General features: G+C 51.5%; 1 protein-coding gene across 16 annotated transcripts in view; it reads left to right on the forward strand.

Moving 5' to 3' along the window:
• The window catches only part of Plekha6 (pleckstrin homology domain containing A6), a 144523-nt gene extending 130976 nt beyond the window's left edge, over positions 1-13547 (forward strand). For 14 of the 16 annotated variants that reach the window (XM_026779715.1, XM_026779703.1, XM_026779704.1 and 11 more), the window contains 6 exons: positions 1865-2041; positions 3191-3358; positions 3467-3600; positions 4055-4200; positions 9088-9211; positions 9864-13547. In XM_026779715.1, coding sequence (XP_026635516.1) covers positions 1865-2041; positions 3191-3358; positions 3467-3600; positions 4055-4200; positions 9088-9203 — 741 coding nt within the window. In that variant the 3' untranslated portion in view covers positions 9204-9211; positions 9864-13547. The remainder of the gene's footprint in view (positions 1-1864; positions 2042-3190; positions 3359-3466; positions 3601-4054; positions 4201-9087; positions 9212-9863) is intronic. The other 2 variants (XR_003377042.1, XM_026779706.1) reach the window with 2 other exon arrangements.
• Positions 13548-13943: the final 396 nt, after the last annotated feature.

Here is a 13943-nt window from a genome sequence, read left to right on the forward strand (position 1 = left end):
TCCCTCCCTCTCCCTTTCCCTCTCCCTCTCTCCCTCCTTCCCTCCCTCCCTCTCTCTCTCTCTCTCTCTCTTCTTTCTCTTCTTTTCTTTCTTTTTTTTTTTTTTTAAAGACTGGGTTTCTCTTTGTAGCCCTGGCTGTCCTGGAACTCACTCTGTAGACCATGCTATCCTCAAACTCAGATCTCAGAGATCCGCCTGCCTCTGCCTCCTGGGATTAAAGGTATGCACCTCCACCACCCAGTTCCGCTCACACTTTTCAACATTCTGCTTGGAAATCTTTTCAGCTAAATATTCAAACAGACTACTTAGCAGTTCTGCTTTCCATCCCACGGTGAAGCACATTTAGCCAAGTTTCTGCAATTTTATGGCAGAGTTTGTTGTCCAATAGCATGCCCCTCGCTTCCTTCTGCAACTTCACTGGAAGTACCTTTACTGCACTTTTCTGCCAGTGTTTGTGAGGGGAGCAGTGTGTGTGTGCCGTGGGGTTGTGTGTGGTGTGTGTGTGTGTATGGTGTGTGTGCTGTGTATTGTGTGGTATGTGGGGTTGTGTGTGGTGTGTGTGTGTGTATGGTGTGTGTGCTGTGTATTGTGTGGTATGTGAGGTTGTGTGTGGTGTGTGTGTGTATGGTGTGTGTGTTTATGTAACGTGTGTGTGTGTGTGGCATGTGGTGTGTGTATATGATGTGTGTGTGATGTATGTGCATGTAAGTGCAGGCACACTGCACACACACCACAGTGCACATGTGGAAGTCAGAAGACTCAGCTGTTGGCCCTTGCCTTCCATCTTGGTTGAGACAGTTTCTTGTTTGCTGCTGCACACCCCAGGCTAGCTAGCCCTCAAGCTCCTGGCGATTCTCCTGTCTGCCTCCTATCTCACCACAGGAGCACTGGGATTGCAGGCATGTGTGGGTTCTGGGGATTCAAACTCAAGTCTTCATGCACCTGCTTCCGCACTGAGCCTCTTCTCTAGCTCCTCCACCAGTCTTTTGTTGGTGATAGGAATTCACTCTAAGATAATAGAAACTTCTCTTCTGTTTTTCTTTTACTATTTTTATTTTATTGACAGCATCTCACTACATACCCCTTGCTTACTTAGCATTTGCTATGCAGAACATGCTGGCCTCGAACTCACAGAGATCCTCCTGCCTCTGAATCCTGGCTGCTGGGATTAAAGGCATGCACCACCATGCCCAGCTTCTCTTCTTTTACCTTCTCTTTCCTTCACCAAAATCATTTTGAAGTCCCCATTTCTACCATTGAAATCTAGGATTTCCCCCTCATTATTGACCTCGAAATTCTCTCGGCCTCTACCCATTTCTTGATTCTCAAGTCTCTTCTATTTCTTGGCACCCCATTTCCTAGTAGCTCAGTCTTTGTAGGCTTCCCAGCGATCCTGAAACAAAATTTACCATGTACTGTGTAGCTTAAAACTCTTTTGTGCATGGAGTCCAAAATGAAGGTGCTGTCAGGGCTGGTCCCTGCTGGTGGTGCTAAGGGAGGATCCATCCACCTCCCTCCTACGTGGGGATCCAGCTAATCAGACTCGGCCTTTGCATGCAGAAGAATCATCCTAGTCTTTGCTTCCGTCTCCATCACCCTCTTCCTGCCCTGTGTTGCCATCTTGTCTGTCTTTTGCAGGGACAGTTGCTACTGGATCCAGGTCAGCTCTGGATGATCTCATGTTTCCAAATAAAGTCACATTTTCAGGCACCAGGGGCCAGAATAAACTTGACATATTTTTCTGGAACCATTGTTCAGCCCTCTATGGGCAGGCTACCCCCAGAAGGACACTTTGAGAACATAGAGAGCTGGGTGACCTGATGGGGCGGGGGGCACATGACAGAGCCTCGTTTCCTCACTACAGCAAGAGCGCCCCAAGAGTGCTGTGTTCTCGGGAGAGGGCAAGGTGAAGATGAGTGTGGAGGAGCAGATGGACCGGATGAGGCGGCATCAAAGCGGCTCAATGAAGGAAAAGCGGAGGAGCCTGCAGCTCCCAGCCAGTCCTGCCCCTGAACCTAGCACCCGGCCTGCCTACAAAGTGGTAATGTCCCCTCAGCTGCCCACAGGCCTGCGTCTGCCATCTGTCCACACTGCTGCTCTTGGCCCATGGCCAGCCTGGACCAGGGAGCTTGAAGAGAGAGGAGAATGGGGTCTCCTGGGATACCCCCACATAGAGTTCCTTCAGCCCGTGTTTCCTCTCTGTTTAATCAAAAGTAATGCCAAGAAAGAATGACGGATGGTTTTGCTAAAATGAAGTGTTCAAAAATTCATTTAGTGTTTAAGAGCACTTGCTGCTCTTGCAGAGGACTGGAGTTCAGATCCTGGCACTCAACATCAGATGCATTACAACTACCTGTAATCCTAATTACAGGAGATCCAAAACCCTCTTCTGGCCTCAGCAAGCACCCACATACACATATTATATATACACGTGCTTACATACACACACACACACACACACACACACACACACACACACACAATTAAAAAGAAAAATTAATCTGGTAGAGAGTAGTGCACAATCCATCATGTAGAAAGAGCCATCATTTTTATCTGATTCTGGGCACCTTGTATATTGAGCATTGGCCTGGGTACCCTGAAGACAGCCATGATAGCTCCCTGAGCAGTGCTGTTCACGGAGCCATCTATATTCCTTCATTTAACACCATCCGACAGCAAAGATTTCAAGTTTCTCGCCCCCATTTTATAGAAAGGGAAGTCAAGTCAAGAGAGACAAAGAGCTTTCTGGGTCTCACAGCTATAAGTACAAAGGTGGGCGTAGCATTTGCTTAACTTCTCTTTACAGTAAGTTTCCGGAGTAGAGAAGAAGTCTGATGCAAATCCTTCCTTCATACAGTTTCGCTCCAGGCGATAGGTCAGAACTTCTGTAACGTGAAACTATTAGAAATCAATAAGGGACACACTGCTCCTACAGTGCCAGACAGGTGTACAGTGCAGACTGTAAGGACAGGAGCAAGCACTGACAGGAGATACCAACGAGACTGTACCTCTGGGCCTTGCTGTAGGCAGGTGTCGGGGAAGCAAAGAGGAAGGAGGCTGGCTCTGCAGTGCAGGCCAGTGGGAGCCTGACCAAGGCTGCTGGTTGGGTTCAGGGATACAAGAATAGTAAGAACTGCCTGGAGGCAGACAAGGGTAGACGTGATCTGGTCGTGATAGGGCTATCCCCCAGGTGCGGCGTCACCGCAGTATACATGAAGTGGACATCTCCAACCTGGAGGCCGCCCTGAGGGCCGAGGAACCTGGTGGCCAGGCCTATGAGACGCCACGGGAGGAGATCGCCCGGCTTCGCAAAATGGAGCTGGAGCCCCAGCACTACGACGTGGACATCAGTAAGGAGGTGAGTGGTCCAGGACGGGGCTGAGGGGGGAGGGCGGCCAGGGAGGGGCTATAGGTGGTGACCTGGCCAGGGGAGGGGCTGTAGGTGGTGACCTCAAGCCCTCCACAGCTCTCCACTCCAGACAAAGTCCTCATTCCTGAACGGTACATTGACCTGGAACCAGACACTCCCTTGAGCCCGGAGGAGTTGAAGGAGAAGCAGAAGAAAGTGGAGAGGATCAAGACACTCATTGCCAAATCCAGGTGATAGGCCTAGGCGAGCCTCCATCCCGCTGCCCTCCCTGCACCTAGGTTCCGTAGGCACTAGATGTCTTGGAGGCTCCGTGCCTCCCCAGGGTAGAGAAAACAGACGCAGTGGCCAGGGGCAGCTGACTATACCCAAGCATCTGGCCGAATGAGGTAGCTGCTGCTGGACCCCAGAGAGACCTACTGGGCTTGCACACAAAATGAAGGGCGCCTCTGCTCATCCTCCCCCGCTTCAAGGCCTCCCCACATGTTCACCTGAACTTTTGAAAACATTGAGGGTAGGGATCCCAACAGTCTTGCCAGGGTCTCCCTGCGGCCAGCCTTGCTGGGCACCAGAGGCTGCACACTCAAAGGTCCCTGGTCCTCCCCACCAACCTCAGCTGCAGACCTCCCCCAGCCAATTGGACTATGCTGTCCCTCCCTCCATGTCTGTGTGTCTGTGCCTCTTCAGTATGCAGAACGTGGTGCCCATCGGCGAGGGGGACTCTGTGGACATGCCCCAGGACTCAGAGAGCCAGCTGCAGGAGCAGGAGAAGCGGATTGAAATCTCCTGTGCCCTGGCGACCGAGGCCTCCCGCAGGGGCCGCATGCTGTCTGGTGAGAGGGGCTGGGCCTAGCTCGCTCCGCCAGGGACACCAGCTGACCAGGTGTAGGGGAGGAAGTGCAGTACTGCAAGGGGGGCAGGCTTGGAGAGACACCAGGCCTAGGAGACCCTCAGGGTCATAGTGAGCATTCACTAAGCCGCCAGGTTTGTGCTAGGCACGGTACAAAGGGGCCAGAGTGGCTAACCTCCAGGGGCTCAGCTCGTGATACTCACAGCCACTCTATAGAAGACCGGTCAGAGCATGCAGGGAGCTCGGAGTCATCTGACCCTGGAAAGGCACAGAGAAGTGGATGGAGTGCCCTGGGGAAGCACAGGCATGTCTGTCCCCCTGGGTGAGAAGGCTAGGTAGTCAGGTTTCCTTCTGCTTCTCTTCCTTGCTAAGCGCAAATAGAAGAATGGAAAGATGACCAAAGCAGCCGAGCACTGGAGAGCCGTTCCATCTCCACCTTGGCTGTCGACCCAAATTCACTTTCTAGCCAGGAAGAGATGAGGAAGAAGTGGTGTCACACTGACCCAAAAGTCCCACTTAGATACCAAAGTGTTGAGGCCACCAGGACTAACTTCCACAGGCTAGAGTAGCACCCTGGAAGGCGGGAACGTGGCTGCTTTGAATGAAGGGGAATCTCTCTGAATGGGAGGGGAAGGTGAGGCAGTAGTTAGCTCATCCCCACATAGTAGGAACATTTAATTTTGTTTTGTTTTTGAGACAGGGTCTGGCCTTGTAGCCCAGCCTGGCCTGGAACTCTTGATCCTCCTGCTTAGGCTCCTGAGTGCAGGGATTATTGGCATGCATCACCATGCTCACCAAGTGTGAACTTTGGTGGCCACAGTTAGGAGGAATGACGTGAAATCAGCTGTGGCTTAAGGTGACCAGTAGAAATAAGAGACCAGGTTATAGGCCCCAGCTGCAGCGGTCCTGATAAGGCAGGAGCAAGCAGATAAAGTTGGAATCAGGAGCGCCGTGGAAGGGATGGTACTTTGTGTTGGTGGCAAACAGCTCTCAGAGCCTCCATTTCCTCACTGGTAAAGCTCAGAACACCTTTCTTCAGTTCAGACGGAGCCAGGGTCAGAAGCCACAGATGGCAGCCCCTTGCCCAGCGCGGGGGTTTTAGTGCTGTGGCAATGACCGCGCAGCAATTCTGTAGACCTATTTGAGTCAGTAAGAGCCGAAGTTGAAATGGGAACCCTCTGTCCCATTTCTAACTTTGTATACGCACATTACAGCAGGAGGGTTGTAAGTCCCAACAAAGAAGACAGCCGTTAAACCTCGAGAACCTGCTGTCGTTTAGAGAGTGATGAACTTCGGGGTGAAGGACTCGGGAAGCTCTGGAGGCCGCAGGCGCTCCATTGATGGGCTCTCCACAGACTGGCGCTGCCAGTCAGGAGGGACCAGCTCCTTTCCTGGAGCTAAGGCAGCAGAACCAGTTTGGCTGCGGGCAGGGAGGCCTCCTGTGACCTCTCCTTACTTACTTTAGGTACGAAAGAAATCTGAACCTGAATTGAATTTGCACCAAAATTCCACATGCTTGGGCAAAAGTCACTTCCTGTTTCAAGAGGGCAGCACTTACGATGCTTAAAAACTCCCCTCTGGCCTGCCACACCCCTGGCTTTCTCCACTGCTACCCAACAGTCCAGGTTTTATGAGAACAAACCTCTAAGCCGATCAGATTTTTCCTGACAGCATTTCAGGGTCTGTGTGCTGAAAGCAAATGGTCACTGTGCTTTTGCCAAACCCCCCAACAATTCAAAAAATGGCTATGGTAGGGCCAGACCTCAGCCCTAGCCCACTGTCCCTGCTATCATTGGCCCATGGCCCAGAGGCCCCAGAGCAAGAATTAGTCCTGGGCACATGCAGTGTGGACATAGGTTCACACCCAGGACACTAGGAGGGAGGACAGTTGGGCGTAGGTCCCGAGAACAGCGGGCGTGGCGTGGAGAGCTAAAGGGGTGTGTGTGTCGTAGACCATGTAACTGGTGAGGAGTGCTCTGTTTTGTGAGTCTACCTGGCTGCTACACGCTGACTCAGTGTGTACCAGATGAGAAGATGCGGCCTTTCTGAGTCTGCGTCCCTGGCACAGATGTCATGTGCAGTATCTGTATCTGGTCATGTTTGCAGATGTGCATCTGTGTGTGTCTGGATGATTGGTTTGTAGGTAAAGGAATGTTTGAGGGCAAATGTAGGTACATGTATGTGTGTGCATATGTGTGAGTGTACGGTGTGCGGGTGGAGGTGACATCTGTGAATGTGTGTATTTATGTGTGAGTGTACGGTGTGCGGGTGGAGGTCACATATGTGAATGTGTGTGTGTGTGAGTGTACGGTGTGTGGGTGGAGGTGACATCTGTGAATGTGTGTGTGTGTGAGTGTATGGTGTGCGGGTGGAGGTCACATCTGTGAATGTGTGTATTTATGTGTGAGTGTACGGTGTGCGGGTGGAGGTCACATCTGTGAATGTGTGTATTTATGTATGAGTGTACAGTGTGCGGGTGGAGGTGACATCTGTGAATGTGTGTGTGTGTGAGTGTACAGTGTGCGGGTGGAGGTAACATCTGTGAATGTGTGTGTGTGTGTGTACAGTGTGCGGGTGGAGGTGACATCTGTGAATGTGTGTATATATGTGTGACTGGCTTTACATGTGTCAGGAATGCTGAGGCCTATCCCGTATGTTGTGCACAGTGTACATCCTGTAGCACTGTGAGTCTGGGTACCAGGTGAGAGGTGGATGCACTCATAAGTGTGTGGCGACTCACGCTTGCAGGTGTGCATGCACCGTGGTACCACATCTATCCAACATGGACTTGCTACACATTCAAAGTTAGCTTGTTTCAGAAGATATAGTCTTAATATATATTTAGTGTGTCTATTTCCTTAAAGAGATAATATTCACATAACAGCCTTTTCCTTCCTCAGTTAATGCTCTTATATTCCTGACCTCTGTTGAAGGCTCGCTCCCAGGAGCTGCCATCTCTCTGTGTGGCTCTCTCTCTGTAACCTAAGTGTGGTCTGTAACTTAAGTGTTGTCTTTACTTTTCATAAAATGGATTCTCTTCACTTGTTAGAGCTACACAGGGGCTTTCAACTCCCCTCTTTCTCTCCCTTTTCTGGGCCCCATTTCCAGTCTGTGGGTCAGAACACCCATAGGTCAACACCTATTAGAACTGTGCATGAGGGCTGGAGAGATGGCTCAGTGGTTAAGAGCACTGCCTGCTCTTCCAAAGGTCCTGAGTTCAATTCCCAGCAACCACATGGTGGCTCACAACCATCTGTAATGAGATCCAGTGCCTTCTTCTAGCCTGCAGGAATGCATACAGGCAGAAGACTGTATACTTAATAAATAAATAAATCTTAAAAAAAAAAAAAGAACTGTGCATGACAGTGACTAGACTTCACAGGACTCACTAGGCAGCTGTTAGAACATCTGTTTTGACATCCCTGGGTGCTTCCTTGCCTACAGTTGGGTTTTTTGTTTGTTTGTTTGTTTTTTGGTTTTTTTTTGTTTTTTTTTTTTTTTCAAGACAGGGTTTCTTTGTGGCTTTGGAGCCCGTCCTGGAACTAGCTCTGTAGACCAGGCTGGTCTCGAACTCACAGAGATCTGCCTGCCTCTGCCTCCCGAGTGCTGGGATTAAAGGCGTGCGCCACCATCACCCGGCCTGTGTTGGGTTTTTGACTGTTTTAGAGTCTGAACATAGCCCATACGTGGTGAACTGGGCGTGCCTATGAATGTGTTGGAAAGTATTGGTGAGTGCTTTTGCCTCTGATGTGCCAAGGATGTGGGCTCATATGGAAACACTGAGGCTTGAAAGTGCACGAACACATATCTTAGTTGTGTAAAATGATGTAACCATGTGGAGTTGTCAGATCCCAGGCACCAACAACGCTATGTGAGGTAGACATGCTCTCACATCGGCTCGAGCAACCTGGGCTGTGAGCACAATGGGGCTATGCCCATAGCAGAGGAGCCGAGTGGGCCCTATGTTACACAGGAGTCAGGGAAGGTGATGCCAGGGTGGGAAGCAAGGACTTGGAAGTTTAGTGCCACATCCTGGAAATGCAGCGAGGCTCCTGGCTGAGGTCTGGCTCTTCTCTGAGCCCGAGCGAGGACATTCTGCCATCCTTCTACCTTGGCAGCACTGAGGATGTGCAAGAGTCTAGTGGCCCCTTAGAGGACTCCTTGTCATTGTCTTTCCCCTTTGCTGTTCTTCACAGAGAATCATGATGATAGAGTAAAATCTCATCAGTTCAAACGTCACGATTATAGAATTCAACACGATTTTACGTGAGTGGACTGAGGGTCTTCTGCTGGGCCGGCCAGCGTGGACACTCTCATGATCATGGGTGTTACTTCTGAGCCCTTGATCACACCGAAGTTGGCATAGATGGCTTTATGCCTATGCTCTTTGGAAATGATCATCATGGTGACTATCCTGCTTCTCCGTTAAGTGGGGACCTGGCGTTGTGGACTGATGTGATTTTGTTGCACTATTAATCGTTATCATGATTAACTGCCATGGTTGGTGTGAAGTGACACTCTGTCTTCATTCTGTCTGCACAGAGTACAATTTGACTCTCCCAACGTGAGAGTCCCAAAGGGAGTCTTTGTCCCAGAATGGGGTGAAGCCTCATGCACCATCACCCTGGTTCTTAGCAGAGCCTGGGTTTGGCCCGGTCTCCTCCGGGGCCTCACTATCCTCCATTGCACCCTGGAAATAAAGACAGCTTTGCCTCTGCTTGAGCGAGCTCCCCAAGCCAGCTCTTCTCTCTCTGCTTGCCTCACTGCCTTGCTCCCTCCCCAGGGAGTGGCCTCGCTTGCTCTGAGTGCCCAGTCTCCTCCCCAGTACCCTTTGTCTTCTATTCACTGCCCTGTTCATTTCTGTTTCCAGTGCAATGTGCCACCCCAAGCCCTCCCACCTCCCCTGCTTCCCCGACTCCACCAATCAACCCCCTACCGTCTGAACGCCCACGGGGCGCCGACAGCAGCCATACCATGCGGGTCTGAGCTCTGACGTAAGCACTTTTCTACTGTATTTCATGCACCCCAGGGAGGGGGGCCCTTCCCTTACCCCCCCCCCCGAGTCATGTACACCCTGTCATTGCTTCACCCCGGTGCCCTGTGCGCAGTATCCCCCTCCATTTGTCCGCTTGAGCCACCAATGTCTCCGAGCGGTCCTGGCTGCAGGTGGCTGCCCTTGCTGCTTTCTAGATATGACCATGCTCATGACTCTGCTTCTCTGCAAGCAGAAGGGAATGGTGCAAAGTTCACACGTGTCTGCTGCTCGGGGAAAGTATCTCCCTGACCCCCTACCTCTGTACCTGCTACCCTATACTTCCCGTCTGCTAACCAGCTTCCATCTCTTGAAACCCATGGCAATCCTGCCACAGAACCCTAAGAAGGCCCTAGAAGCTGTGTCCCCACTCCCAGATGTAGCCGAGCGCAGTGCTAGAACCTGGCTTTGCTCTTCCTAACCCCGCCCCCAGCAGCAATAGCCTTGTGTTAGGAACGGGGAAAGAACCCAACTTGTTACCCTCCCTTCCGCTCTCTCCAGGATGGGGAAGGGGTGGCTCCTCAGCTCCCGGTCATGAAGCTTCCTACTTCCCAGAGAAGCTGGCTGTAGCTGTAGCCCTGGATTCTCGTCTCATCTGTGTCTCTGTTTTCTAGTGCAAGCCCTGGCTGAGGCCAATGCTGTGATGCTCCACAGAGCCACCTTCTGATAGCACACCTGGGACTCCGGCTCCTCATCCTGGCCCCCTGCCCTTGCACCCACGGCACCCACGGTGGGAATGCCTTGGGGAGCCAGGCTGGGATCCAGGCCTCTTCGGAAAGAAGCATGGATGCCTTCACATCTGCTGCCCTCGCCCTGAAGCCTGCACTGTCATGCCGTGGATGGCAAGGCCAAGGTGTCATCCTCTCTGATGCCCCGGTCACAGAGAGCTCAAGTGCAGTTCTGGATGGCATTGTGTGGCCCTCCCACACCGTCCCCGATGGAGTTCGTGTCCTGGTGGAGAGCATGCCCTCAGCTATGGGTGAGGAGACAGGACAGACTGTATCCCTTGGAGCTCACAGCACAGTGAGAGACAGACTCCTGCCATCGTCTTCCTCCCCTTCAGTCCCAGCTGCCTCAGCGAGGCCCAAGGCTTTGACACAGCGATGCTGATGAGTTCCCTGGAGACCAGCCGCCCTGCTTGAGCCAAAGAGAAGATGAGGAGTGCTAGGGGGAGGCCCCGGGCTCCTGGAGGGGTCGGGTGTGGTATGGATAGACAGCAGGTCTATGCAGTGTCTGAGGGCAGGTTGGAAGCAGGAGCAGACGGAAGAAGAGAGAGGCTTGGAGACTGAAGGAAGGGAAAGTCAGCCGCTTTCCACAGGCAACGAGGATGTAAGGAAGGAGGGAAATGGAAGGCATAGTAGGAATGGCTTCCCTAGAGTGGAGCCTCCGGCTGGTGCCAAGTCGAGGGCCTGACTGTCACCCCTGTCCCTTCACATCTTCCTCAGAAGCACATGGCCGCAGGAGGACTCGCTAGGCACACAGCAGCCTCAGCTGAGGTGCTTGGTAGCAAGGTGTGGAGGAAGGGGATGTTGGGTGAGACAGACAGCCTGGGAGGTGGTCCATCTGTGTCGAGTCCTGCTGTTTGTATCTCTCCTAGGGTCAGGGGCACAGAGGACTGTCTTACTGTCTGTCCTGACTGTCTGTCAGCCTTGGAGCCTTACCTAGCCAGTTTCTTGACCTATTTAAACCTGGAGAGCACTGTGGGCCAGCTGAGGGTTAACCCTGGGCGGAGGGAATGTGAGGCCAGGTTCTAGGTCCTTACTCCTCATCTCAGGCATCTAGAGCGGGACCAGAGGCTGGGTTTTCTCACAGCCCACCTACCCAGGGAGGACAGGTCAGGGAGAGACGGGAGCAGAGCATAGTCTTCTTCTATTCCACCTACTGTGAGTGAATGTAGCCAGAGTGCAGTGAAGGAAGGCCGGCTGCAGACACCGATCTCCAGCCCTGCTCTGCAAGACTAGCCCAGAGACTTCAGCCTGAGCATCAGTGGTCCCAAGAAACAGCCGCATCATCTCCCATCTAGCCATTGCTGCTCCTTCATGGGCTGGGACAGTTACTGGTTCATATGCAAGTAAAGATGACAATTCATCCAACAAATACTAGTCAAGCACTTTTTGTGTATTAGGTACTGCTCTAGGTGCTTAGCATATTGTCTTGCTTCTGAGAGACTCTGGATTGGGAGGATTCCACCCGTAGTCACTTCTTTCAGGCTTCTGGAAAGTGCCCCTTGGTGACATTCCCTGTCTACACAGTCCAAGAACCCAAAACCTGTCCTTTCTTCCTTAAAGGTGACAGTGGGATTAGCTCCCAGGTTAGCCTCTCTCTCCATACCCTGTTCCACAAGAAACAAAGTTTTTAGGGCTTCCCCTGTGTTTATCTCTCCTTTTTTAAAAAAAAAATGTGGTATTTTTAGAAATACACATTAAATCCCAAGAAATGTCTCCACTACTCTCACCCTGTATTTCCTTCATAAAGCTGGCTCTTTATGTTGCTTTACATGCCTTAATATATGTTTTATGGAAGTGATCATGTCATAGTTACCCATGTAATATCTATCTATGTATTTGTCTGGATGTCAATCCTGTATCAGCTCCCGCCAGATTCGTTTTCTGTCTGTGCCATTCTTAGCATGTAGAAACCATGCCCCTTGCCTTTTTGATCCAAAGAAGGGGAGAGGAAAGACTTATTTTAAAGTAGACCTATTTTATGCTTGTGTTTAAAAGCATATCTGTTTCCAGTATGCGCAATGTCTGGGAGGGATTGGTGATCTGTTGTCCCTAGTCTGGGTCCCTGTCCCTCCCTCTGCCCCAGTGGCTTCCTTCCCATCACCTAGTCATTGTAAAGGACTGGTCCCCAGGCTCCTCCCGACTGCATCCTGCAGGAGCAGGACATTCCTTTGAAAGTCCGGGTCGAAGAATTTGACTTCACTGTCGACTTTGGAAGGCAGTCTAAGGGCTGTCAGGCGTGTGAATCTCCTGAAGGAAGTATTTACAACTGCAGTCATGCAGTCCTCACACGGGCCCCTGAACCACCTACCCCCTCATCCCTCTGTGAGGAAAGGCCAGCAGGTTGCTGGCAGCATATGCTAGCTAGTTTGAAGGAAGTCGGTCTGCTCCCTGAAAGACCCAAGACCCAAGGTGAAGCCCGGAGAAAGTGCTTGGGATCCTCTGTGTTCTTCGGTGAAGGCTGTGGCTCCCAGGCCTCTCATAGCTTTCTCTCGAGCCCACTCTGCATCATGCCCAGCTCCCTCTAGGCCTTTTCTTTCTGGGAGTCTTTATGTCACATTGGTCTGGCATCCAGACTTGAAGCCTCATTCTTGACGGAGGAGGGCCCCACAATGTCACATCAAGAAGAAGCCCATAGTGCGGTGGCAAAACTGTGGGCTGGAGTTCAGGCCTGTGCTAGCTCAGCCTTCCAAACTCGCTTCCTGACAGGTGAAGTGAGCAAGGAGGTTCTAGCCTTTCAAGGATTGGGGCATGATGGAATCTTCACCCCAGGTCTGAACTGATGTGTCTGGGAATTTTACAGCACTTCCGGCCAGCCTTTGATACCTGACCTCCAACTCTGGCATTTGTTGGCCCTCCTCCCAGCCTCAAGCCTCTTGCTATGAATGAATGGGGCCCAGATATAAGCCCAGGGTAAGCACCCCTCCTGGGGAACGTCCTGGGTACCCGCATAGGGCCTTCCTAATGAACGCATTACCTCCTCCACCAAAAACCAAGAGGCCACGATCAAATACTGCTACTGTCACTTTAAAGACTTCTGAGGGAGCCAGCTTGCAAGTGGCAAGTGTGCTCTCCTGCCTTTATGAAAGGCATGTTCTTGGGGGCAGGGCTACTTCTGCAAGATGGAACCCCTTCCTTCCCTCTTACGCACCCTCCTCCTGGCAGCTCTTAAAACTAAGGAAAAATACTATATATATATATAAATATATATATACATATCTATTTATGCATATATTTGGGGCCAATTTGATTTGCTAGTGTTAGACAATAAACCATACGAGGAAATTTATTATCCCAGTGTCTTTATTTAGTATGAAAGTGACCTTAGACAAGGAGTTAAGGTTAGATGAGCAGCGTCTCTGTTGGACCACAGGGCTGTAGCATCCCTTGAGCATCTAGCTAGCCGATCATCCTCCGCTGGAGGAGGGGCGCCTGGATGAGGTAGGTGAGAGCTTGCTCCCTCCTCTCAGTGGCAGTCTTACCAGGTTAGGTACTAAGGAACCCGATGAGCTCTGCATTTGTATCCTGCAAGTTTGTATAAACCAATGCTGGAAATAAAACGAATGGTTTGTACCCGTGGTGTGTGTGTCCCTCTCGGTGTCCGTCCGTGTCAGCCTGCCCTGCCCTTGGGGTCCACAGGTTACAGATTTGATGGGAAAAGGAAGTAGGGCTGAGGGGCTGGGACAGGCATAATGCCTTGACAGCTCTTCCCTGTCACCACTTTGCCTGCACTTCTCAACTTCCTTCCATTGTAATCAGAGTTTACCATAGAATGTCTTCAGTCTGGAGCTGGGGTGGCGGCAGGCTAACCTCATCAATCTGGAGCTGGGGTGGCGGCAGGCTAACCTCATCAGTCTGGAGCTGGGGTGGCGGCGGGCTAACCTCATCACTCTGGAGCTGGGAGTGGCGATGGGCTAACCTCATCAGTCTGGAGCTGGGATGGCAGTGGGCTAACCTCATCACTCTGGA

This window comes from Microtus ochrogaster, chromosome 6, assembly GCF_000317375.1.
Source record: "Microtus ochrogaster isolate Prairie Vole_2 chromosome 6, MicOch1.0, whole genome shotgun sequence".
Lineage (NCBI taxonomy): Eukaryota > Metazoa > Chordata > Mammalia > Rodentia > Cricetidae > Microtus > Microtus ochrogaster.